Source organism: Nasonia vitripennis, chromosome 4 (assembly GCF_009193385.2).
Source record: "Nasonia vitripennis strain AsymCx chromosome 4, Nvit_psr_1.1, whole genome shotgun sequence".
Lineage (NCBI taxonomy): Eukaryota > Metazoa > Arthropoda > Insecta > Hymenoptera > Pteromalidae > Nasonia > Nasonia vitripennis.
Window position 1 is genome coordinate 30,874,073 of NC_045760.1, and position 18,905 is coordinate 30,892,977.

Sequence of the window (18,905 nt, forward strand, 5' to 3'; positions counted from 1 at the left end):
TTGATACTAGTTTTTTAATTTTTTTGTAGTTTAGTGCTAGGAAAGTAATAATGTGCCTTATAGTTTCAATTACTGATTTGATGATACTGAAGAATGTAATTATCGAATAGCACTTTGTGTGAGCAATGCAATAAAATACCAAGTTGTATGATTAATCGAATTTCTTAATTGATTAAATACGCTAAGGGTTTTTTTTTAGTTTTTAAGTGTATGAGTATTTATTTAGCAAACGTACAATTTAATTACATCAAATATACCAACATATATTTAAAAAATTGACATCCTATAAACGATACGAAAGTTGTCTTTAATGCAGTATTTAACTGTCTGTAGTTTGGTGATTCTGAAATTGTAAAAATATCACCAAGTAGGTGGTTATCGACGCTGTTATCTAAAAACAAATATTGTTCCTTTAACATTGAATTCATTAAAGCTTATTTTTCCAAAATATTTTTTTTCACATACCGACATCAACAATGATCCGTCCAGTGAAAAGAGTTGAAACACCGAAAATTGCAAGGAATGATGCAGCAAATAATTGGAAAAGAGATATAACTAGAAAGCAAAACATTGAATAAAATGAATCCGAATAGTAATAATTCTAATTTAAATATAAGTATACCTTTGGATCCAGCTGGAGACTGTCCAAAGTACCCAGCCATTTATTGAAGATCTTACTGGTTTTCTTACTCTATGAAGAAACGAAAGAATTTATCGTATATTTATCACTACAAAAAAGCAGCAAAAGCTTACCTCAGTAATGACAGTTGAGACAGACTTAGCCAAAGTTATCAGCGAAATCACGTAATGCATGATTCGAAATACACAATGGCAGAGTTGGGGATTCGTTACCGACCTAGTCCCAACCACCATAGGCTTCGTAATCAAGTGAGCGTAAAAAATCAATGTGAGAAAAATGTAGGCAATGCAAAGTAACATCGGTTGTGAGTAAAACTCCTCGAAACCCTCTGCCACTTCGGACAGTGACAGATAAAGTTCTCGCAACCTCGTGAATCGTCCAATCCCCTGACAGCTAGCTAAAAAATGATGTTATCATCGTTATGTAAAAATAATATTTAATTTCGTGATATCAAGCTCCCTAACTTTCAATAATCTGAACTTTCAATTTCCTCTGACTGGGCTCCGTGGAAAAATGATGAAAGTTGGCGTTAACAACTCGCAGTATCTGCTGCATCAACCTTAACACGATGCTGTACTGCATCAGGGTCAAAGTGATGATCAGATTGCAAAGATAAATGTAAGAGAAATACAGCAGGCCTTTGTAGCTCTCCACTTGTGTCGTGAAAAATATCGACAGCCAGGTACAACAGGTCGTCAAGCAGATCATCATCACGTCTCTCAACAACCTCTTCCGCCCGCCGCAGATCTCGACGTCGCAAAGACTCTGCGACATTTCTCCCAAAACTCTCATCCTGTTGGCCAATTCCAGGATCTTCCGCTGTTGGATGCAGAACACTGTCAGTACGAAAATCGCGGTGACGCTGGCCATTGTGTTGTGGGTCACGTCGATAACTCCGTCGAATTTCAAAATTTCCGCTTTCGTACGGTATACGAAAGTGCACTGTATGATAGCTGCGGACATCGAGAGAATGATGAGGATCAAAACAGCATTGTACAGCAGACCAGCTTTCGAGTGCTCGAACGGCGGAAATCGAAGTTTGCGGCCGTCGTTACTTCTGATTGCTATTGGAGCCAGTCCGCAAGCTTTGCATACGTAGTAGACGCATTTCAGAACTGCTGCGCCACTCGTCAATGGATTGTTAAACGGCATTTTGAGTGGAAATGATGCTTGATTTAGGTACGTTCGAAGCATCGAAGAGGAGTTTTGGAATGTGGATGTGGGATGCGATGAAGAGAAAGTCGAGCAATAATTTTAACTGCAATTTTTACTACTCGTGTTAAGAGGAAAACGATCAATAAAATAACTGACTATTATTTCAATAAGCTTGTTTGGACAAGTTCCATTTAATCACTTAAATTAACACATTTTTACAAAGTTTTCAATTTACATAGAGTTCTCGTGTTGATATGGCTGTAGGATAACCAAATATCACCCATGATCTGGAAATTAAAATAGATCCTTATGTTGCGAATAATTTCAATAATACCAATATTTGTACACATACCGGCATCAACAAAGAAGTTTCACGAGATCTAACGATGTATGCAAAGTATAATTTAATAAGCTTTATTTGTTTCTTTAAAAATCCATCATGATAACCAAATATGTCGCCATGGAACCTGCGAACTGATTTTATTCAATTAAGAAGAATGTTAAGATTGAAATGATAAAATTTTTGGTATAAAAGACATTACTCACCAACAATAATAAAGATTCATCCAAGACAAAAAGGTTGAAAACGGTAAATTTAATTTTCTTATGAAGCAAGTAGTTGGAGAACTGGTTCAGCTGGAAAATATTAATCAATAACGTACTGTAGTCACATTTACAAGCAAAGTATCTAATATTGCTTACCGTCACAATTATTTCTTGATTATCCACGTAATGGACACAATCGCTCACGATTTCTCCTGTCCTTTTGCTCTGCGTGCATATGGAAAATTAATTCTTGATCATTGCATAATTAAATCAATATAACGATATATGGATACCTCAGTGACAATTTTGGATGCTTTTTTGGTCAACATCACCAGCAACGATATATGGATACCTCAGTGACAATTTTGGATGCTTTTTTGGTCAACATCACCAGCAAAAAGTAATAATGAACTACGTAGCCAATACAGTGGATCATACCTTTGATCGTTAAATTAGATTCCTTATCAGCAATAGATACAGCTATGTAAAGCCCGGAACGTATGAGCGTCACAAAGGTGACAGAGAGGCAAAAAAACATAAGTGGTGAATAAAAGTCTGATATGTCTTCTGAGATTTTACAGAGGATCAGATATGTTTTACGCATTTTCAAAAGCCTCTCGCCCCTGGTTTTATCAATGTTACGACATTGTGCGTCTAAGAACAACTGATTGGGTTTCTTTAGAAGGATAACCAATGATTTATTGATATGTAAGAAAAAGTAGCCTATCATGTTGAGAATGATGCTGTACTGCATCAGCAAAGTCTGCATAATCACGTGACAAGAATAAACAGCTAGATAATAAAATATCAAATTATTCGGAGTAGCCATGGTGACATTTACGGAGGTAATGATCATCACAAGCCAGAAGATGAAATTGATGCTGAAAACGAATAGAGTAATCAACAAAATACTTCTCTTCTCACCCGTGTCACAATTGTTGACTATCATAGAACCGTATATTTGGCAGATCTGATCAGCCATTTCGATTGCTTTTTTCTGCCGAGCACAAAAATACACGAGTATAAATACGCAGGTCAACGTGGCGAATCCAAATTGTACGACGTCCGTAATTTTCTGGACTCCTCGCACGTTCGGCAAAGAAGTTTTATCATCTATTTTCAACCCGACCAGGATGATGTTTAGAATAGTCGTTACAAGAATCAAAAATGAATTGTATACGATATCAATTTTGGAATAAGTAAACAATCTACGTTTCTTTATTTTTTCGTTTTTTATCGTTGAAATTTCATATTTCATCGTAGCCATTCCAAACATTTTGAAAAAGTAAAACAATAATTTCTCTAATATCGTCTCATCGAACTTGCCAAACATTGTTTCTCAATATAATAAGAGTCCAAGAACAGAAATAAGCAGGTATAACATGTTTTTACAAAGTTAAATGATGTAACTTCCGTATAACAATTGATGAGTCATAGTTTGACTGATGGCAATGACAATCATCTTTTCATATCATTCATAAATTATACAAGAAAAATTTTAGATGTTTCGATAAACCAAGATAATATATCAACGCAGTGAACTCTTGAAACGATTTTTAGTGGCAATTAGAATTATTAGAATTTGATGAAAGGTTCTCTTGCTGCAAGATTATCAAATAGGTTGTGATTGTGCCGATTATCTATCAAGTCATAATAAATCATTAAATATAAACATGGCCAAAAGTATATTTAAGCTGAATTTTACTCACCGATAACAAAATCGAGTTATCCAACGAGAAAATTCCAAAGACGGAAAACTTTACTTTTTGATGCATTAAGTAAATGGAAAACTTTGTCAACTGAAACAAAAACATCTTGACATCAGCGAGAACAAGCACGTAAAATACAATAAGCATGCATTATTATAGTACATTACATACTTTCTTTTCAAATTGTTGATTATCAATTTTAGCTAACCATACACTAATAATTTTTCCAGTCTTTTCTCGCTTCGTAAATGCAAATTAATATTGTATAATAAATATTTACTTAAAACAATACACTAATAGTCAACGTATAATTAAACCAATTAACTCACCTCAGCAATCAAGTCGGTGACACATTTAGTCAGCATAATTAACAAACTGGTATGGTGTAGAAAATGAATAACGGTGCGCAAGTACATAACGACCGATAGACCAGTATTTCCCGTAATTATCGGTTTAGTTACGTAAAATGCACTAAGAATCATCGAGACAAAAATATACCAAACGCACAAGAGCATCGATTGAGCATAGAAACCTGCCAAATCCTCGAAGACATTGCACAGCGACAAATGTAAGTCTTGTAGACGAGATAATTTATTAAGTATTACTTGCACCTTTTTCAGGGCAACATTGAGACATATTTCGTCGTTTAAGCGGAAGGAAGCCTTGGAGTCGTGATCAAAATTGGCGTTTGTGACTCTGAACAGTTGCTCTATCATTTTCAATGCGATGCTGAACTGCAGAACCGTATGGGTCATTATCATGTCGCAGAGATTGGTCGTGACGAAGTAAAGTAGGAATTGATAATCGTTTTGTATCTCTATCGTGATGAACAGCAGTATCCAATTTACAAACATAAAAATGAGTAATTTTGTTATGATCTTCCAGATTGATTCGTTTTCGAAGTAAATGGCGCTGTTTATCGATATCAAACTCTGCCTGATTGATAAAACTTCGTGGACTGTCAGAACATACTTTTCTTGTTGAAAACTGAATATAAGTAAAATAATAAAGGAACTAAAACAAGCTGTTACTGCCTTTACGGTGTCGATTTTCATTTCTAGTTCCGATCTGTCCGTGAAATCGGGACGTTCGTACGAAACTCTGATGGCGACATAGTTTAAGATGCTCAGTATGATTATTAATAACATATTATATGCAATGCCAACTCGAGAGGGTTTCAATACTTCGGAAGCTTCTTTTCCCGCTATAAGCGTTTTCTTAATAGACTCAAAATTAAATTTGACAGTAGCGAGTCCAAATGCTTTGAAAAATAGGTATACGAACATTACGAAAAAAGCTTCTCTAGTATCATGAAAATTTGAGAACCACATTTTAAGCTTTATGGATGAATACGAGAATTTCTTTAGAATAATACATTACGCAGCATTAGCAACCACATTAAATTTGATCAATGTAAGAAATGACTCATCGCGTAATAAATACATAGATATATCACGAAGAAGCAGTAGACATAATTATCATACTATGTTTGATTGCTTCATTGAAAAGTATTGTTAATTGGAAAGCGTGACAAAGTTATTGACTTATTTTTTCTAATTAAGTAGATGTATTAGTTTCTCGAAATTGCATAAGTATCATCATGTAGGTAGTAATCGAACCTGCAATCTATTATAAAACATATTTCATCTTCTTTGTATTTACAAGATTCATTTAAAAAACTTTTTATATTTTTAACCAACCGACATCAATAAAGATCCGTCCAATGGAAAAAGTCCACCTGCTGTTATTCCAAAATTTTGGTGTAGTAAATAATTTGAAAATTGATTCAACTGTAATGTACCATCAATAAATATAAAAATCTTCTCTAATTAAGTAGTGACATTCGATTTTGATCAGACACATCTTATTTTACCTTACCTTGATAGAAATAACATGGTTGTCCGAATGGTTCATCCACTTATTTACGATTTTGCCAGTTCTTCTACTCTACAATATTTTTTTTTAAATCTTCATTCATGTAAATAAGTATAAATACATAAAATTATAATTACCTCAGAAATCACAGCGCTGCACGAACTAGTCAGAAATACTACTGGCATGGTGCTATGCATCAACTCTATGCCGCAGTAAATTATAGTATGGATCGTTATATATTTGTAGTGTCTTATTGCCGTAGATGTCATGAAATAAGAATAGACTATTATCGCTAAAAATATATACGCAAGACCGAACAACACTGGTTTCGAGTAAAATCCATAACTCTATCTTGGCTGATGCAAAATACAACCAATATAAAAAGGGATGCGAAAGTACCCACTGCAATTCGAATCATGTCGATCTTCTTATCGAAATCTACCCATTCCGGTAAATCATACATCACAAATTGTTTCAGGGTCATACAATTTGTGACTATTATCGCGAAAGCTACCAACATGTTGTGCAGTATGCCAAACTTCGAAGTTGTAAATCGCAAACACCTGATTTTATTGGACTTATTAGTTTTCTTGCGCCAATTGATAGTTGCAAGACCGGCAAACTTGAAGTAGTAGTAAATGAACTTAAAAAAAAATGCGTCACTCATAAAAACTTTTCTTGGATGCATTTTGTTGAAGTTACAAATTAACTAAACTTGTAGTACTTTAGAACTTTTATCTTAACACTTCAGGAACACCGTAGATGCTTTGAAATGTTAGAAATACAAATTAATGAATGGACGCGTCATTTTTTCATCTAGGTAAAACGAATGCGTGAATTATAAAATTCATTACATTTTTATCGGAAAATTATAGATCTAGTGCATTTGAGCTCTGATAAAAGTAAAATCGTTTCGAGCAAAAGGCTTTGAAATAAATAAATGCGTCACATAGACTAAATATTTATTTTTTCACTTGGGATTACCAATACGGATTTGTTCTTATAAAATTAAGTCCAACAAAGTTTATTCTGCATTATTATTTTGAAACTGCAAAATAATTACCAAGTACGTTGTGATCGAACCTATGACCTAAATTTTAAGATAGTAAATATCTATAGTCCAAACTTATTTGGGATAATTTTAAGTACACTGTACTTACTGACATTAATAAAGACTCATCTAGAGAAAATAAATTAAATACCGAGAACGTTATCTTTTTGTGCATCAAGTAACATGAGAATTTTTCTAGCTGAAATAAAAAAGGTATCACATAATATTGATGAGACCAATATTTAGTTTAGTACACTGTAGCCTCACTTTTTTTAAAATTTCTTGGTCATCGCAATTTTCAATACAGTCGTTTACAATTTCTCTGGTCTTTCTATTCTGCAATCACATAAATGTATTATTAATAATAAATGTAGACGAATTTCAATGAAACAACAAATGTTAACTGTCATACCTCGGTCATCGAAGCTGTGACTGACTTTGTCAAAATAATCAAAGAAAAAGCATTATGAGATATATAGCAACAGCAACGAACGTAAATATTAGCAGTAAAAGCATCTGTTCCATGTACAATAGGCATCGCTATATAGAAAGCTGCTCGTACGAAAGCTATAAAATTACAGGACAGGCAAAGAAGCATCGGCCAGGAATAAAACTCTGATACATCTTGAGATACTTTACACAGCGACGAAAAATTTTTACGCAAATTCGCTAATTGGCCTACGCGTTGACTGGTAGTTTTTTTCGTAAACGTCAAGCTATTGAGCCCTTGCGGTGGTCTTGAAAATTCAACCAAATCATCGTTAATACCCCTGGATAAATGCTCGATCAATTTTAAAATAATACTGTATTGCAGCATCATGGAATGCATTATGAAGTTGCTCAAATATATGGCAATGTAATTCAACGTCGTTCTTACTATATTTATAGTTGTATTATTTAATACGTAAGAGGTACTAAACAATATTGTTAGGAATAAAAAATGTGCCAAGAAGACTAACACTATGAACCTTCGTAGGGCATGTCCTTTTCCGTCTACTGAACAATCGTTGAGCGACAATGAATCGCGGATTTCGTTCAGTTCATTAGCAATCGTCAAAGTTTTTTCTTGTTGAAATGAAAATTTGACTAAGATCAGTACTGCGGTTACGCTGATCAACGCAGCGTATCCTATGTCCAATTTATCGTAGAAATTTTTATACATATTGTGATTAATTTGAAATTCAATCAAGTAATTAGTCACGATTGTGATGAGAGAAATTAAAGCTGCATTGTACGCGATGCCAGTTTTTGAACGCGTGAATGTTGAACTGAACTTTTTGCTCCTGTTTGTTGATAACTTGAAGTCGAAATTTAGTGTTGCGATTCCAGATAGCTTGAAAAAATACAAAATGCATTTCTCCAGCACTGTTTCGTTCAGACTCAGATTTTTTATTAACATATTTCCACTATTTGATTTAAAAAATAAAGAACAAATCGAAATTACCATGTCGCAACTGTCTTATACATTGCTACGATGATTGAAGTGTAGCAAATACAAGGAGTTGACAATAGTATAAACGATTGCTCAATAATATCTTGTAAAGTGAGTCATTGTTTGTACTCACTCCCAATAATGAATATACTTCAATTTACTTCAATTTCCAATTCGCAATTTCATCATGATTGCTAATAAAGTAAGAAGCTAGATATGAACAATAATATACATAGTGCTTATTAGATCGTTTATTTAGTAGTTATGAGCCTGTCAAAATTATTATCAGTTGTTAATTATGACGAGTAGGGTTTAATGCCTTCAAATTGTAAAAGTATCATTAGGTATGTAGTGATCGAACCTGCAATCTTCAAAAATAATCTTCTTTTACAAACAGAGTAATGTTAATCAGCATTTTTAAGTTTTATCAAGCATACCGACAAAATCAGTGATCCATCCAATGGAAAAAGTCCGGCTGCAGTGAATTTCAATTTTTTCTGTGCAAAGTAATTGGGAAAATGGCTCATCTGTAACAAAGTCAAACAAACGACTTTCGATTTAATAGTAATTAATTTAATGGTAATTTAATAATTAATTTATAGTTAATTTTTTGTTCTGGAATGATCCAAGCGATCGCCTTACCCTAACAGTACTTTGCTCCTGATCCTTGACAACCTCGATCCATTTGCTTATAAGTTCGACAGATGTTTTACCCTACAAAATTCGTGACTGTACTATTCGTGATTTACTATAAGAACGAAAATATACGTTACCTCATTGACGACAGCACTAGTGGATCCTACCAAGTCGATTAGAGGTACAATGAAGTGTAATATACCAAAAACGTAGAAGAAAATAGTATGAATGGTGATAGTTTCGTGATACATTCCGGTGAAAAGTTTCGTAACGAAGTAAAAATAAAAGGTGAATGAGATGAATTCGTATTTTATGCAAAACAACGCCGGTATGGAGTAAAATTGTCCAAGACTCGCCGCAACGTCGCAAACTGAGATATGCAGATCTTTGAGCTGCGAAAACTTCCTCATCTTCCTCCTGAATCTGACTTCACTGCGATTATTACCAATGGTACCAACCGTGTGAAAATCGATTGCACAAGAGTCTCCAAATATGTCTAAAATATTGGCGTTGACATTTCTAAAAATTTGACGTACTATTTTCAATAGAATACTGTACTGAACAAGAGTAGACGTGATTACAAGCTCGTATATATTCAACGATACGTAGTAGATCATTAAACCGAAGGACCACGGAGTCGAGCAATAAATCAGAAACCATATCACCATGTGAGCTGAGAAAATCCACCCCGTTGCCCGGTAAACTGAGAAAAGTTCTTTCTGACTCACAGTTTTGGTACTGAAGTTGGCTGACAAAACTGAAGCTTTCTTTGGAAGAAATGAAACTCGTTGATTAATTATGCTCGAACTCGAATTTTTGATAAAACGAATAGATCTGTTTACCTTGATATTGTTCGCGATATCTATAGCAGCTTCTTGCTTAGCGCAAAAAAATACTAAGATGAATACTGATACACCAACACCAAAAGTCAGACGTACTGATTCTACCGTTCGATCGAATTTCACCGAAGTTTCTATTTCATCCACTTCGAAGGCCATTTTGAGAGAGAAGAAATGTGTACCGATTACAATGAGAACTATTACCAAGTTAGGTAGAAACCCGATCTTTGACGGTGAGAACAGCGAATACGGAACTTTTTTGTTCTCAACGGTGGATTTGAAGCTGACGCTCATGGTCGCCAAACCGACGCACTTAAAATAGTAGTAAAGGCACTTCGCGTACAGCAAGTCAATACTAAAATAGTTCAACATTTTTATTTATAACGAAGTCAGGAATTTTACAATATAAGCAAACAGCGTACACAAATATCGTTCGCGCTTCAACGTGTCCGATTTGTGAACAGAATGAAAATGAAATAATGAATATTGAAGTTTTAACAACTTAGGCAATCAGCATAATGTATCGCGATTATAAAAGTGGCTTATTTAGACTCGGATGACGAGACCGCTTTCACATAATGCGCCAAGTAAACTTCGGGATAGGACTTCTTCAGTTGGGTGAAGTATCTTGGACTTGTAATAGTATCATCAAATATGTTGTGATTGAAGCAGCAATCTATAATTAATCTAATTGTCAATACTACATAAAACAAACAATAATGTTTTTTTAAAAATAAGCATACCGAGATCAAAAGTGAACCATCAAGTGCTAGAAGCTCACCTGCAGTGAATTCCAAATTTGGCTGGTCTAAGTAATTTGGAAATTGGTTGAACTGCAATCAAATGCCTTATTGATATAAAAACTACCTCATGAATATTCAGAATATCACCTTACCATTGCGATTTCTGGCTGATTATGGAAATTTCCAGACCATCTATTCACAATTTTGACAGTTCTTTTGCTCTTAAAAAAAACAGTTGGATTCGAGTTATTTCCCCATTATTTACATTTATTTTCTATAATTAACACACGAACAAAATTTACCTCAGCAATAACCGCACTGGTGGATCTGGTCAAGTTTACCAAAGGCATGATGTAATGAATTACCGTCACACCAAAGAATAATGTAGCTCTCAATGTCAAGAACTCCACTCCTTGTTTCAATACTTCTTTTGTGTTAAAGTAAGAGCATAAAATCAATGACCCAAAAATGTAAGTAATACAAAGCAAGACCAATCGAGAATAAAACTTTTCCAAATCTTCGGAGATGTCGCAAAGCATGTAGTGCGAATCTCTTAATTGAGTAAACTTAATAATTTTTCTTTTAAACGAATTTTCATTTCTATCGTTTTTGATCATGGTGATCTGATTATCTTCATATTTATCATCATATTGAGATGTATAAAGGAGATTAGCATTAACTACCTCCATGAGACGCTTAACTAAATTCAATACCATATTATACTGTACCAGCATAGACGTCATTATTACCTCCGGGACATAAGGAGTTACAGCAAAGACCTTCCAGTTGGTCGTGGGGACCGTAACAAAAAGAAGTAACCATGCAATAATGTTAACAAAAAAAACGCCTCCTGTTTCTCGAAAAATCGAGAAAGACTCGTTTGTATTTCCAATTTTCGTTTTAAAGTTAGCTGACAAAACTGAAAAAATTGTCTTGAGAAAAAATATCGAGTTTTTATCATTTATTATATTGAGTTAACACAACAAAAACGTATTACTAATACCTGCATATTATTTGCAATCTCCGTGATTGATCCTTGCTTACAGGAAAACGTGATTAGAATAATCAAGGCTGCGCTACTTCCCAAAATTATGCGAATCACACCGATGGCTCGATCAAATTTGAGCGAATTTTTAAATGTTCCTTCAGCAATTACAATTGTGGTATAGGAAAATATAGCGATTACTATAAGAGACAAAACTACATTGATCAGTATGCCAAGCTTCGAAGAAGTACACAACGAAGACGAATTTTTTTTATTCTTCTTGACGGATTTCAAGCGTAAGCTTACTGTGGCAAGACCAACAGTTTTAAAATAATAATAAACGCATTTTGCAAACCATAAATCACTGATGCGAGCATTTTGATAAAACTTTTTCGGTCTGTGAGAATTTAGAAACATTGTTCATTGCAAAGATCTACGTTATTCGTTAGTTTTAAAATAGTAAACGTTCATGCTGGTCTGAGTGCACCTATAGTGCTACTTCGTGCGTAGCTTGGACTTACCTGCGGCTGAAACTTACCATCGAGGAGAGGGAAGTAGCTTTCAGGCTGCATCGATTCAACATATTATTATCCTTACTCAGAATAACATTAGTACTTTCCGATATATCAGAGCAAAATTACACGTTAATAATATCGATCCCTACATCATTTAAAAAAAAATATCGTGTCCAGTAATGAAAAGACAAATTATAGATACACTCATTTATGATTTTTTGATAAAAAGAGATGACATCTTTTTGTTGAATTAATAGACTTTAGGAAATGCATCAGGTATTGTGAAGGAAATTCGCTTGAAAGCCATTCGCTCATAATTCGACCTGTCCTTTTACTCTAAAAAAGAGTGATTACGAATTCAAATGAATTATATAATGCTTATTATTAGTATGAATCATTTACCTCTGCAATAACGTCAAAAATGCACTTTGTCATGACTATCAACAAAAACGTGCCATGAACGCATTGAAAAAATGTATGGCAAGTTTGTGTAGTAGACAACTTTACGATTTCAGTCACTATAGGTTGTACAGTGTAAAAGGCATTCTGAGTAACTGACAAAAATTCATAGAAAATACACAGAAGAATCGGTATGGCGTAAAAATTTATAATATTTTCCGATGAATTGAACATCGACAAATGTAACGTTTGTAAATGATAAAGTTTTTCTCGTGTAATTTTTGCACTTGCCTGCAGTAGATTACCCGGTAATACATCATTGCCACATATGACGCATATTACCATTAAAAATTTTGCACAGTTTCTCCATCATTTTCAATATAAATACAAACTGCAGCACTGTTAAGGTGGTTATTATGTCACACAAAGTCGCATAGATGATATAAGCCAAAAACTGTGTAATCTGTCTTTCAACAGTGAGTAATATTGAAGTATAGATTACCATCATAACGAGGAATATTTTTGTCATACTTTTCTGCAGAAATTTGTTCTCATTGTACACTGGCCTATTCATTGTTAGCAAACGGTCTTTGATACATAGAATTGTATTGCCGCATTGAACGATCTTCTCTTGGTTAATGCCGAATACCAATAAAATAATGATAGAGGAAACACAAGCCGATACTGTTTTTACTGTTTCCACTTTTATTTCACATTCAGATCTTTCAATTGGAGAATTAGTTCCGTAGATTACCCTGATGGAAAAGTAACTTGATACCAACAACTCACTTGTCAATATTATGTTATACAGTTCACCTAGTCGCGAAGGCGCGAATGCATTGTTTTTAATGGACTTCAAATTTAATGAAAACGCAGCAAGACCGAATAATTTAAAAAAATAATAAGCAACTTTTGCGAAGAAATTATTGTCGATTAAAGGATTGAAATAGGTTTTAAAGTTGGAAGTCATGTTTAGCGTTCTTACACTACCAGTCACCTAACAAATGTAAATTACAAAAAAATTTTGTAGTGTTATCTGACAACAGTATATTTCATCAATAAATCAATAAAGGAACGTTCATGTGGAACGGAATATGAAATTGAAAAAATAATGATCAACGTAAAACTATTGATTTAGCAAGACTTAATTCGCATTAGACGGTTGACTTTGAAACTTGACCCTGAAATTGTCAAAGAATGACGCGTAGTTAAAAAATCTATAATTAGTTTTGCTGAAACTGAAGTTGCAAAAGAATCACCAAATACGTTGTAATGGAACTTGTAATCTAAAAGTTAAATACTTTATAATGCAGAAATTATTATTTTAAATGTGTAATTTAATATAATACACGTACCGATAATAACATTGAAGTATCCAATGAAAATATCCCGAATACAGAAAATTGCAACTCATGCTCTTTCAAGTAAAGCAAAAACTTGGTTACCTACAAAAAACCTAATCAATATTGTTCACATCAAGTTACTTACCTATATTATCAACTTATCTAATAAGCCTGATTACTTCATTTTCCACACGAGAATTTTTCAGTTTGGTGAGCCATTCGCTCACAATTTTTCCTGTCCTATTACTCTAAAAAAATAACCATCTTCAATCCAAATTCTTAATTACCATCCTTTATAAAAATTATTATATTACCTCCAAAACTAAATCAGTGACGGAGTTTGTTAAAATGATCAGGGAGCAGGTGCAATGAATAAATTGAATAAAAATATGACGAATCAAGATAGCTGAGAGCGATGCAACTCCAGTCATTACATTTTTCAAAATGTAAAACAAATTGAGTATAATTGATAAAAATATGTATAAAGTACAAAGAAGTATCGAGGTGGCATACACATTTGTCAAATCTTCTGTTGCATTGAAGAGTAACAAGTGCAAATTTTGTAAACGTGAAAGTTTATCGCAAATGATCTGGGCATTTTTCATTTCATTGTTTTGCAAGATATTATTACTCGCTCGATTGAATTCCGTGGATATGGAATTAATATTAGCATTTATGATTTTTATCAATTGCTTTATCATTTTTAATTTAATTCCGTAGACAATAACCGTAAAAATAATGATCACGTCGCACAACGTTGCGCCGATAACGTAGATCAATCTTGCGAGATCTATATAGCCGCCCAGTGTAACAATTATAAGTATGTACATCACAATTACTACCAAGGATATTTTCGTGATGCTTTTCCAAAGAAATTTGTTTTCCAAGTATAAAGTCTCATTTATCGTTATCAAACGTTCTCTTATCATTAGCATTATATTACCACATTGGACAAGCTTCTTTTGTTGAGTACCGAATAGAAATAAAATAATAACAGAGGAAATACAAGCCCATACTGTTTTTATCGCTTCAATCGCCATGTCCAAGTCAGTTCCACTTCCGAAAATATGTGTTTTGTTCGATATTTTGAAAGTTAAGTAAGTTATTACCATTATTAAGACGGCTAATATTAGGTTGTAGATAACGCCCAATTGAGAACATGTCAACGCTTCGCTTGAAACCTGATTTTTGTTGTTTGATAAAAACTCGACATCCAACGAAAAAGGTGCCAGTCCAAATATTTTCAAAGAATAGTGTAAAACTTTTCCTATAGTAATTTTGCAATGTATGTTTCTTATGTGCATGTTACCAAAAGTGATGAGGACACTCAGTAACACTGATGAAGGTTTATTGCAGTTAGGAATTTAATAAGGTTAAAAGCAAATTGAATTAAAATCGTTTTTTTTTATCTTCTGCATTACACATTGTTTATGCTTAATGAACACTCCAGAAATGAATTTCCCATTAAGGCGCTGCGAAAACATCAGCCGAATGGATAGCGATCAATTTTTAGTAATTAGCGTAAATAGATCGCCTGATTTATTAAAATTCATATACGTACACTTGAAAATAATATTATAAAATGTTCAACTTCTAAAAAGCTTACGGTTACTGGACCTCACATAGTTACCGTTTAGTGCTGTCTTGAAATTGCAAAAGAATCATGATATACGTCGTGATCGAAGCTGCAATCTGTAAAGCAACAGTTTTTATGGCTAATAAAGAAATATGTAAATACATGTTTTATCAATCCAAAAATCCCTGGCGTACCGACATCATAAGTGTTCCATCCAAAGAAAACAGTCCAGCTGCCCTAAAGGACAATTTCTGATGAAGCAAATAATTCGAAAACTGATTCAGCTGCATCACAAATAAATGAATCAATCATGAGTTAAATAATTATTCATAAAAAATGTACTGCACCTTAATAGCAACATACTGATCGCGCGAATCTCCCATCCACTTGTTCACGATCTTCCCAGTTCTGTTGCTCTGAAATGTCCAAAATTATCATAATCATCAAATAAGCTAAGACGAACTTCATACATACCTCGTTGACCACAGCACAGGCGGCCCAGGTGACGGTCACAGTCGGACCAATGTAGTGCAGCAGTTTAACGATGATAAAGCGGGTCGTCGCAGTATTTATAATTCCATCGCCTTTTTGCGTCACAATTTTCACGAAGAAATACGCATACAGTACCAAAGAAGAAAAGACATAGGCGATGCAAAATAAGAGCGACTGCGAGTAAAACTGGCTCAGATCCTCAGCGACCTCGCATAATGACAAATGTAGTTCTCGGAGGTAGGAGAACCTATTCAGCTTCACTTCCAAGCCGAATTCGTTGCTGCGATGCTGGCTAAATCGACGAACTTGAAAATTAGCTTCACTGGAGATAGTGAATCTTGCATTGATTGTTTCGAATAGCTGCTTCAATATGCTGAAAATGGTTTGACAATAAATAACTTATCATATCATAAGATTCATTAAGATAATAAATCTTATCATTTAATGCTACGAATCGGTTTCATCGTGCACAACCTTAGTAACATGCTGTACTGCACGAGCATGCACATGATGACCATCTCGCACGAATACTGTGCTGCAAAATACAGCAAGGCATAGAATTTCAATTTCGGAGTCACAGCGATCAGAACCAGCCATGTAACGAGAAAGACGAAAAAAATTCTCTTCGCTGGCTTGCACAGCCCATCGTGTCCGGATTTACCGTTGCTTCGAAGATTGACGGATAGTTCCGCTATAGTATTGATCCTGTTGAGAATAATTGTCGCTTTCTTCCGTTTAAAGCAGTAGGTGATGAGAATGAACACCGAACTGATCACGGCCAGACAGACTCGACCGAAGTCGATCGCTCGATCGAAATGAAGCGAACCGAAGCTCACTTTGACGACGATCAGTACCACGTAGTAGTTGAAACATGTTATCAGAAGTGCCAAGATTACGTTGTACAGTGCACCAAGTTTCGAAGTTAAGAAGCAGATGTCGAGGCGGGACTTGGAGCTGAAACTTACGCAAGAGAGGCCAACGAGCTTGAAGTAGTAGAAAATGAACTTTAGAATGATCGACTCTTTGTTCACTATATTTTTGTGAAGCATTTTGACTTGTTTTGTCACTCTAGTGTAAAAACCAAAAGGATGAATCATCCTTCACCAACGAGTGCATGATGTCTCGGTACAAGTCTTACTAGCAGATATAAAGTGTCTGACAAGAATGTTTGCATGTTAATTAACTTAAGTATCACCACTTTCAGTCACGCCACCAACACACAGAGTATTGATTATTTCTTACGAATACTATCCTATAGTAATTTTACGATTTAGTTACCATCCGAGATATCTTCATCGATTTTCGTTATCGCCATCACTGTTGATTGCTTTCCTTAAATTGTATGAGTATCACCAAGTATGTAGTAATGGAACTTATAATCTGAATGAAAATCAATAGACGATTAATTGCTCTGCTATTTTTCAATTTCAATATGATTTTTAAAGTTTTCAACATACCGACACTACCAGCGTCTCATTCAGCGGGAAGAGATGAAAAACGCAAAAGCCCACGCTTTTGTGCAACAAATATATCGAGAATTCCTTCAGCTGAACAAAAAGTTAAAATATAAATTTCTCTAAATAGCTACATAGCGATGGAAAGAATAGACATTTACTTGTTTAACAACACGTTCACTTTGACAAATTGCTATCGACTCACTGATGATCTCCCCCGTTGCTTTGCTCTACGTAATCGATAACGAAAAAAGGATTAAAACAAATATAAAACTATTATTATCGTGTGCAACCTTACCTCGCGAACAGTGATACCAGCAGCCCTTGCAAGAATGGCAATCGACAGTAAGTGCATCACCACTAGTGCCAGGCAGTGCAGTATTACAACGGTCGGTATGCTGCTGCTCTGTACGACCACAGCCTTCACGACGTAGTAACCATAGATGATCAGCGCTAGAAACGCGTTGATAAAGCAGACGAGCATCGGTAGGGAATAGAAGCAGGAGACGTCTCGGGAGACATGGCTCAAGGAGACGTGGATACAGCGCAACTGGGACAGCCTTGTCATTGTCTTCGGAAAATCGTCGGCGTTCGCGGTTTTGAGGAGTGAAGTCAGATCGGCATTGACCCACTGGTAGAGATAATGGAGAACCTTCAGGACGAGGCTGTACTGCAGGAGCATGGAAAAGATGACGAGGTTGTCCAGAGTCATGACGAGGAAGTAGAGCAAGAACACGTCGAAGTTAAGGAAAGTTGTGATGAACCACAGAACTGCTGTCATCAGGGTCACGAGCATGATTCGCGTTACGCTTGTGTGAAGCGACGATGGCCCTGTATTGTAAGATCGATTTCTGATTTCATTTAATTTTCATTTAGTTAAAAAAACTCACCGATATTGACATCGTGTCCCATCTTATACGTCATACACGTCGTGAGCTTGTAGATCGCCTGCAGCCTGTTGGCGAGATCCACGACCCTCTCCTGGAGGATACAGAAGACAGCCAGCACGAAAAGTGCCGTGAGTATTGTGAAGCTGGTTTGTACCGTGTCTACGATCTTCTCGAAGGCGATCCTCCCCGCGTTATCGCTGTACAATGCGTGTCTCAAGCTGAAGTAACTGAAGCCGATAACCGGACAGGATAACAGAACATTGTGGAATATAGCTAGTCTGGAAGTTGCGAATGGAGGGATGACTCCACTGCGATAACTAATCGGAGCTACACCGAAAATTTTGAAGAAGTAGAAGAGACACTTCGTGAACAGATCGGACTTCGCGGTGTACATCGTTGGAGCTTGCGAAGCACAATGGAAAATGGAAGTTTATCGGGGGTCTGTACAGCAGTATAGAGCGTGCATAATTAACAGGGGGTGACTATCTAATGGTAATTAAGAAAGTAAGCACGCAATAACACTTGGTGGTGCAACCGAAGGATAAGGCTCGGCGAAGGTGATAATTACATTGAAGGGTATAACGGACGAACAGCAGCTTGTTTGTGGCAATGGCAAGAAATAATT

The 18,905-nt window shown here is 35.2% G+C and overlaps 9 protein-coding genes and 2 pseudogenes across 11 annotated transcripts; all 11 read right to left on the reverse strand.

Annotated features, from left to right (window-relative positions):
• Positions 1-319: 319 nt before the first annotated feature.
• Positions 320-1,834, reverse strand: Gr34 (gustatory receptor 34). The gene is made up of 5 exons (NM_001190523.1): positions 1,105-1,834; positions 754-1,037; positions 623-691; positions 466-555; positions 320-391 (listed from the first exon to the last, which is right to left on the reverse strand). The coding sequence occupies exons 1-5, from the start codon at positions 1,832-1,834 to the stop codon at positions 320-322; spliced, it is 1,245 nt and encodes a 414-aa protein (NP_001177452.1).
• Positions 1,835-2,221: 387 nt separating this feature from the next.
• Positions 2,222-3,674, reverse strand: Gr33 (gustatory receptor 33). The gene is made up of 4 exons (NM_001190522.1): positions 2,694-3,674; positions 2,504-2,566; positions 2,342-2,431; positions 2,222-2,269 (listed from the first exon to the last, which is right to left on the reverse strand). The coding sequence occupies exons 1-4, from the start codon at positions 3,672-3,674 to the stop codon at positions 2,222-2,224; spliced, it is 1,182 nt and encodes a 393-aa protein (NP_001177451.1).
• A 223-nt stretch (positions 3,675-3,897) lies between these two features.
• Positions 3,898-5,381, reverse strand: Gr32 (gustatory receptor 32). Its single transcript, NM_001190521.1, has 4 exons — positions 4,380-5,381; positions 4,222-4,290; positions 4,051-4,140; positions 3,898-3,981 (listed from the first exon to the last, which is right to left on the reverse strand). Exons 1-4 carry the CDS (start codon positions 5,379-5,381, stop codon positions 3,898-3,900), a joined length of 1,245 nt encoding a protein of 414 aa, NP_001177450.1.
• Gr31PSE (gustatory receptor 31 pseudogene) lies at positions 5,608-6,613 on the reverse strand (annotated as a pseudogene).
• Gr30 (gustatory receptor 30) lies at positions 6,950-8,423 on the reverse strand. Its single transcript, NM_001190520.1, has 4 exons — positions 7,389-8,423; positions 7,244-7,312; positions 7,086-7,175; positions 6,950-7,015 (listed from the first exon to the last, which is right to left on the reverse strand). Exons 1-4 carry the CDS (start codon positions 8,421-8,423, stop codon positions 6,950-6,952), a joined length of 1,260 nt encoding a protein of 419 aa, NP_001177449.1.
• A 281-nt stretch (positions 8,424-8,704) lies between these two features.
• On the reverse strand, positions 8,705-10,255 carry Gr29 (gustatory receptor 29). Its single transcript, NM_001190519.1, has 5 exons — positions 9,887-10,255; positions 9,182-9,811; positions 9,051-9,122; positions 8,846-8,935; positions 8,705-8,776 (listed from the first exon to the last, which is right to left on the reverse strand). Exons 1-5 carry the CDS (start codon positions 10,253-10,255, stop codon positions 8,705-8,707), a joined length of 1,233 nt encoding a protein of 410 aa, NP_001177448.1.
• Positions 10,256-10,277: 22 nt separating this feature from the next.
• Gr28 (gustatory receptor 28) lies at positions 10,278-12,278 on the reverse strand. Of its 2 annotated transcripts, none has more exons than XM_031930269.2 (5): positions 11,630-12,278; positions 10,929-11,558; positions 10,779-10,847; positions 10,665-10,716; positions 10,278-10,559 (listed from the first exon to the last, which is right to left on the reverse strand). In XM_031930269.2, the coding sequence occupies exons 1-5, from the start codon at positions 12,026-12,028 to the stop codon at positions 10,426-10,428; spliced, it is 1,284 nt and encodes a 427-aa protein (XP_031786129.1). In that variant the 5' UTR covers positions 12,029-12,278; the 3' UTR covers positions 10,278-10,425. The 2 variants fall into 2 exon arrangements, with proteins under 2 accessions (XP_031786129.1, NP_001177447.1); NM_001190518.1 differs by having other exon boundaries at positions 10,494-10,559; positions 10,627-10,716; positions 11,624-12,028.
• On the reverse strand, positions 12,339-15,185 carry Gr26 (gustatory receptor 26). Of its 2 annotated transcripts, XM_032598829.1 has the most exons (5): positions 14,183-15,185; positions 14,048-14,116; positions 13,881-13,970; positions 12,529-13,811; positions 12,339-12,462 (listed from the first exon to the last, which is right to left on the reverse strand). In XM_032598829.1, exons 1-4 carry the CDS (start codon positions 15,170-15,172, stop codon positions 13,749-13,751), a joined length of 1,212 nt encoding a protein of 403 aa, XP_032454720.1. In that variant the 5' UTR covers positions 15,173-15,185; the 3' UTR covers positions 12,339-12,462; positions 12,529-13,748. The 2 variants fall into 2 exon arrangements, with proteins under 2 accessions (XP_032454720.1, NP_001177446.1); NM_001190517.1 differs by lacking the exon at positions 12,339-12,462 and having other exon boundaries at positions 13,749-13,811; positions 14,183-15,172.
• Positions 12,400-13,495, reverse strand: Gr27PSE (gustatory receptor 27 pseudogene; annotated as a pseudogene).
• Positions 15,186-15,494: 309 nt separating the features above from the next.
• Gr25 (gustatory receptor 25) lies at positions 15,495-17,033 on the reverse strand. Its single transcript, NM_001190516.1, has 5 exons — positions 16,411-17,033; positions 15,919-16,309; positions 15,792-15,860; positions 15,639-15,728; positions 15,495-15,560 (listed from the first exon to the last, which is right to left on the reverse strand). The coding sequence occupies exons 1-5, from the start codon at positions 17,031-17,033 to the stop codon at positions 15,495-15,497; spliced, it is 1,239 nt and encodes a 412-aa protein (NP_001177445.1).
• A 217-nt stretch (positions 17,034-17,250) lies between these two features.
• Gr24 (gustatory receptor 24) lies at positions 17,251-18,674 on the reverse strand. The gene is made up of 5 exons (NM_001170993.1): positions 18,281-18,674; positions 17,689-18,221; positions 17,552-17,620; positions 17,394-17,483; positions 17,251-17,316 (listed from the first exon to the last, which is right to left on the reverse strand). Exons 1-5 carry the CDS (start codon positions 18,672-18,674, stop codon positions 17,251-17,253), a joined length of 1,152 nt encoding a protein of 383 aa, NP_001164464.1.
• Positions 18,675-18,905: the final 231 nt, after the last annotated feature.

Excerpts from the sequence above, each read along its gene's own strand:
- Gr34 (NM_001190523.1), bottom strand. The coding sequence starts at position 1,834 with ATGCTTCGAACGTACCTAAATCAAGCATCATTTCCACTCAAAATGCCG. Across the intron at positions 1,038-1,104 it reads GAAAGTTCAGATTATTGAAA|CTAGCTGTCAGGGGATTGGA; the intron begins GTTAGGGAGCTT and ends ATCATTTTTTAG. Across the intron at positions 392-465 it reads ACGGATCATTGTTGATGTCG|ATAACAGCGTCGATAACCAC; the intron begins GTATGTGAAAAA and ends ATTTGTTTTTAG.
- Gr33 (NM_001190522.1), bottom strand. The coding sequence starts at position 3,674 with ATGTTTGGCAAGTTCGATGAGACGATATTAGAGAAATTATTGTTTTAC. Across the intron at positions 2,567-2,693 it reads CATCCAAAATTGTCACTGAG|AGCAAAAGGACAGGAGAAAT; the intron begins GTATCCATATAT and ends ATATGCACGCAG. Across the intron at positions 2,270-2,341 it reads ATGAATCTTTATTATTGTTG|TTCGCAGGTTCCATGGCGAC; the intron begins GTGAGTAATGTC and ends GAATAAAATCAG.
- Gr32 (NM_001190521.1), bottom strand. The coding sequence starts at position 5,381 with ATGTGGTTCTCAAATTTTCATGATACTAGAGAAGCTTTTTTCGTAATG. Across the intron at positions 4,141-4,221 it reads ATCAACAATTTGAAAAGAAA|TTGACAAAGTTTTCCATTTA; the intron begins GTATGTAATGTA and ends TTTTTGTTTCAG. Across the intron at positions 3,982-4,050 it reads ATAACTCGATTTTGTTATCG|ATAATCGGCACAATCACAAC; the intron begins GTGAGTAAAATT and ends ATGACTTGATAG.
- Gr30 (NM_001190520.1), bottom strand. The coding sequence starts at position 8,423 with ATGGTAATTTCGATTTGTTCTTTATTTTTTAAATCAAATAGTGGAAAT. Across the intron at positions 7,176-7,243 it reads ACCAAGAAATTTTAAAAAAA|CTAGAAAAATTCTCATGTTA; the intron begins GTGAGGCTACAG and ends TTTTTATTTCAG. Across the intron at positions 7,016-7,085 it reads ATGAGTCTTTATTAATGTCA|GTCATAGGTTCGATCACAAC; the intron begins GTAAGTACAGTG and ends CTTAAAATTTAG.
- Gr29 (NM_001190519.1), bottom strand. The coding sequence starts at position 10,255 with ATGTTGAACTATTTTAGTATTGACTTGCTGTACGCGAAGTGCCTTTAC. Across the intron at positions 9,812-9,886 it reads ATATCGCGAACAATATCAAG|AAAGCTTCAGTTTTGTCAGC; the intron begins GTAAACAGATCT and ends TTTCTTCCAAAG. Across the intron at positions 9,123-9,181 it reads CTAGTGCTGTCGTCAATGAG|GGTAAAACATCTGTCGAACT; the intron begins GTAACGTATATT and ends CGAATTTTGTAG.
- Gr28 (XM_031930269.2), bottom strand. The coding sequence starts at position 12,028 with ATGTTTCTAAATTCTCACAGACCGAAAAAGTTTTATCAAAATGCTCGC. Across the intron at positions 11,559-11,629 it reads AGATTGCAAATAATATGCAG|ACAATTTTTTCAGTTTTGTC; the intron begins GTATTAGTAATA and ends TTTTTTCTCAAG. Across the intron at positions 10,848-10,928 it reads CCAGTGCGGTTATTGCTGAG|AGCAAAAGAACTGTCAAAAT; the intron begins GTAAATTTTGTT and ends GTTTTTTTTAAG.
- Gr26 (XM_032598829.1), bottom strand. The coding sequence starts at position 15,172 with ATGCACATAAGAAACATACATTGCAAAATTACTATAGGAAAAGTTTTA. Across the intron at positions 14,117-14,182 it reads TCACTGATTTAGTTTTGGAG|AGTAATAGGACAGGAAAAAT; the intron begins GTAATATAATAA and ends TTATTTTTTTAG. Across the intron at positions 13,812-13,880 it reads ATACTTCAATGTTATTATCG|ATTACAAGTTCCATTACAAC; the intron begins GTACGTGTATTA and ends TTTAACTTTTAG.
- Gr25 (NM_001190516.1), bottom strand. The coding sequence starts at position 17,033 with ATGATTCATCCTTTTGGTTTTTACACTAGAGTGACAAAACAAGTCAAA. Across the intron at positions 15,861-15,918 it reads CCTGTGCTGTGGTCAACGAG|AGCAACAGAACTGGGAAGAT; the intron begins GTATGTATGAAG and ends TGGACATTTCAG. Across the intron at positions 15,561-15,638 it reads ATGGAACACTTATGATGTCG|ATTGCAGCTTCGATCACGAC; the intron begins GTACGCCAGGGA and ends GTTGCTTTACAG.
- Gr24 (NM_001170993.1), bottom strand. The coding sequence starts at position 18,674 with ATGTACACCGCGAAGTCCGATCTGTTCACGAAGTGTCTCTTCTACTTC. Across the intron at positions 18,222-18,280 it reads GGGACACGATGTCAATATCG|GGCCATCGTCGCTTCACACA; the intron begins GTGAGTTTTTTT and ends CTTACAATACAG. Across the intron at positions 17,484-17,551 it reads GTGAACGTGTTGTTAAACAA|CTGAAGGAATTCTCGATATA; the intron begins GTAAATGTCTAT and ends CTTTTTGTTCAG.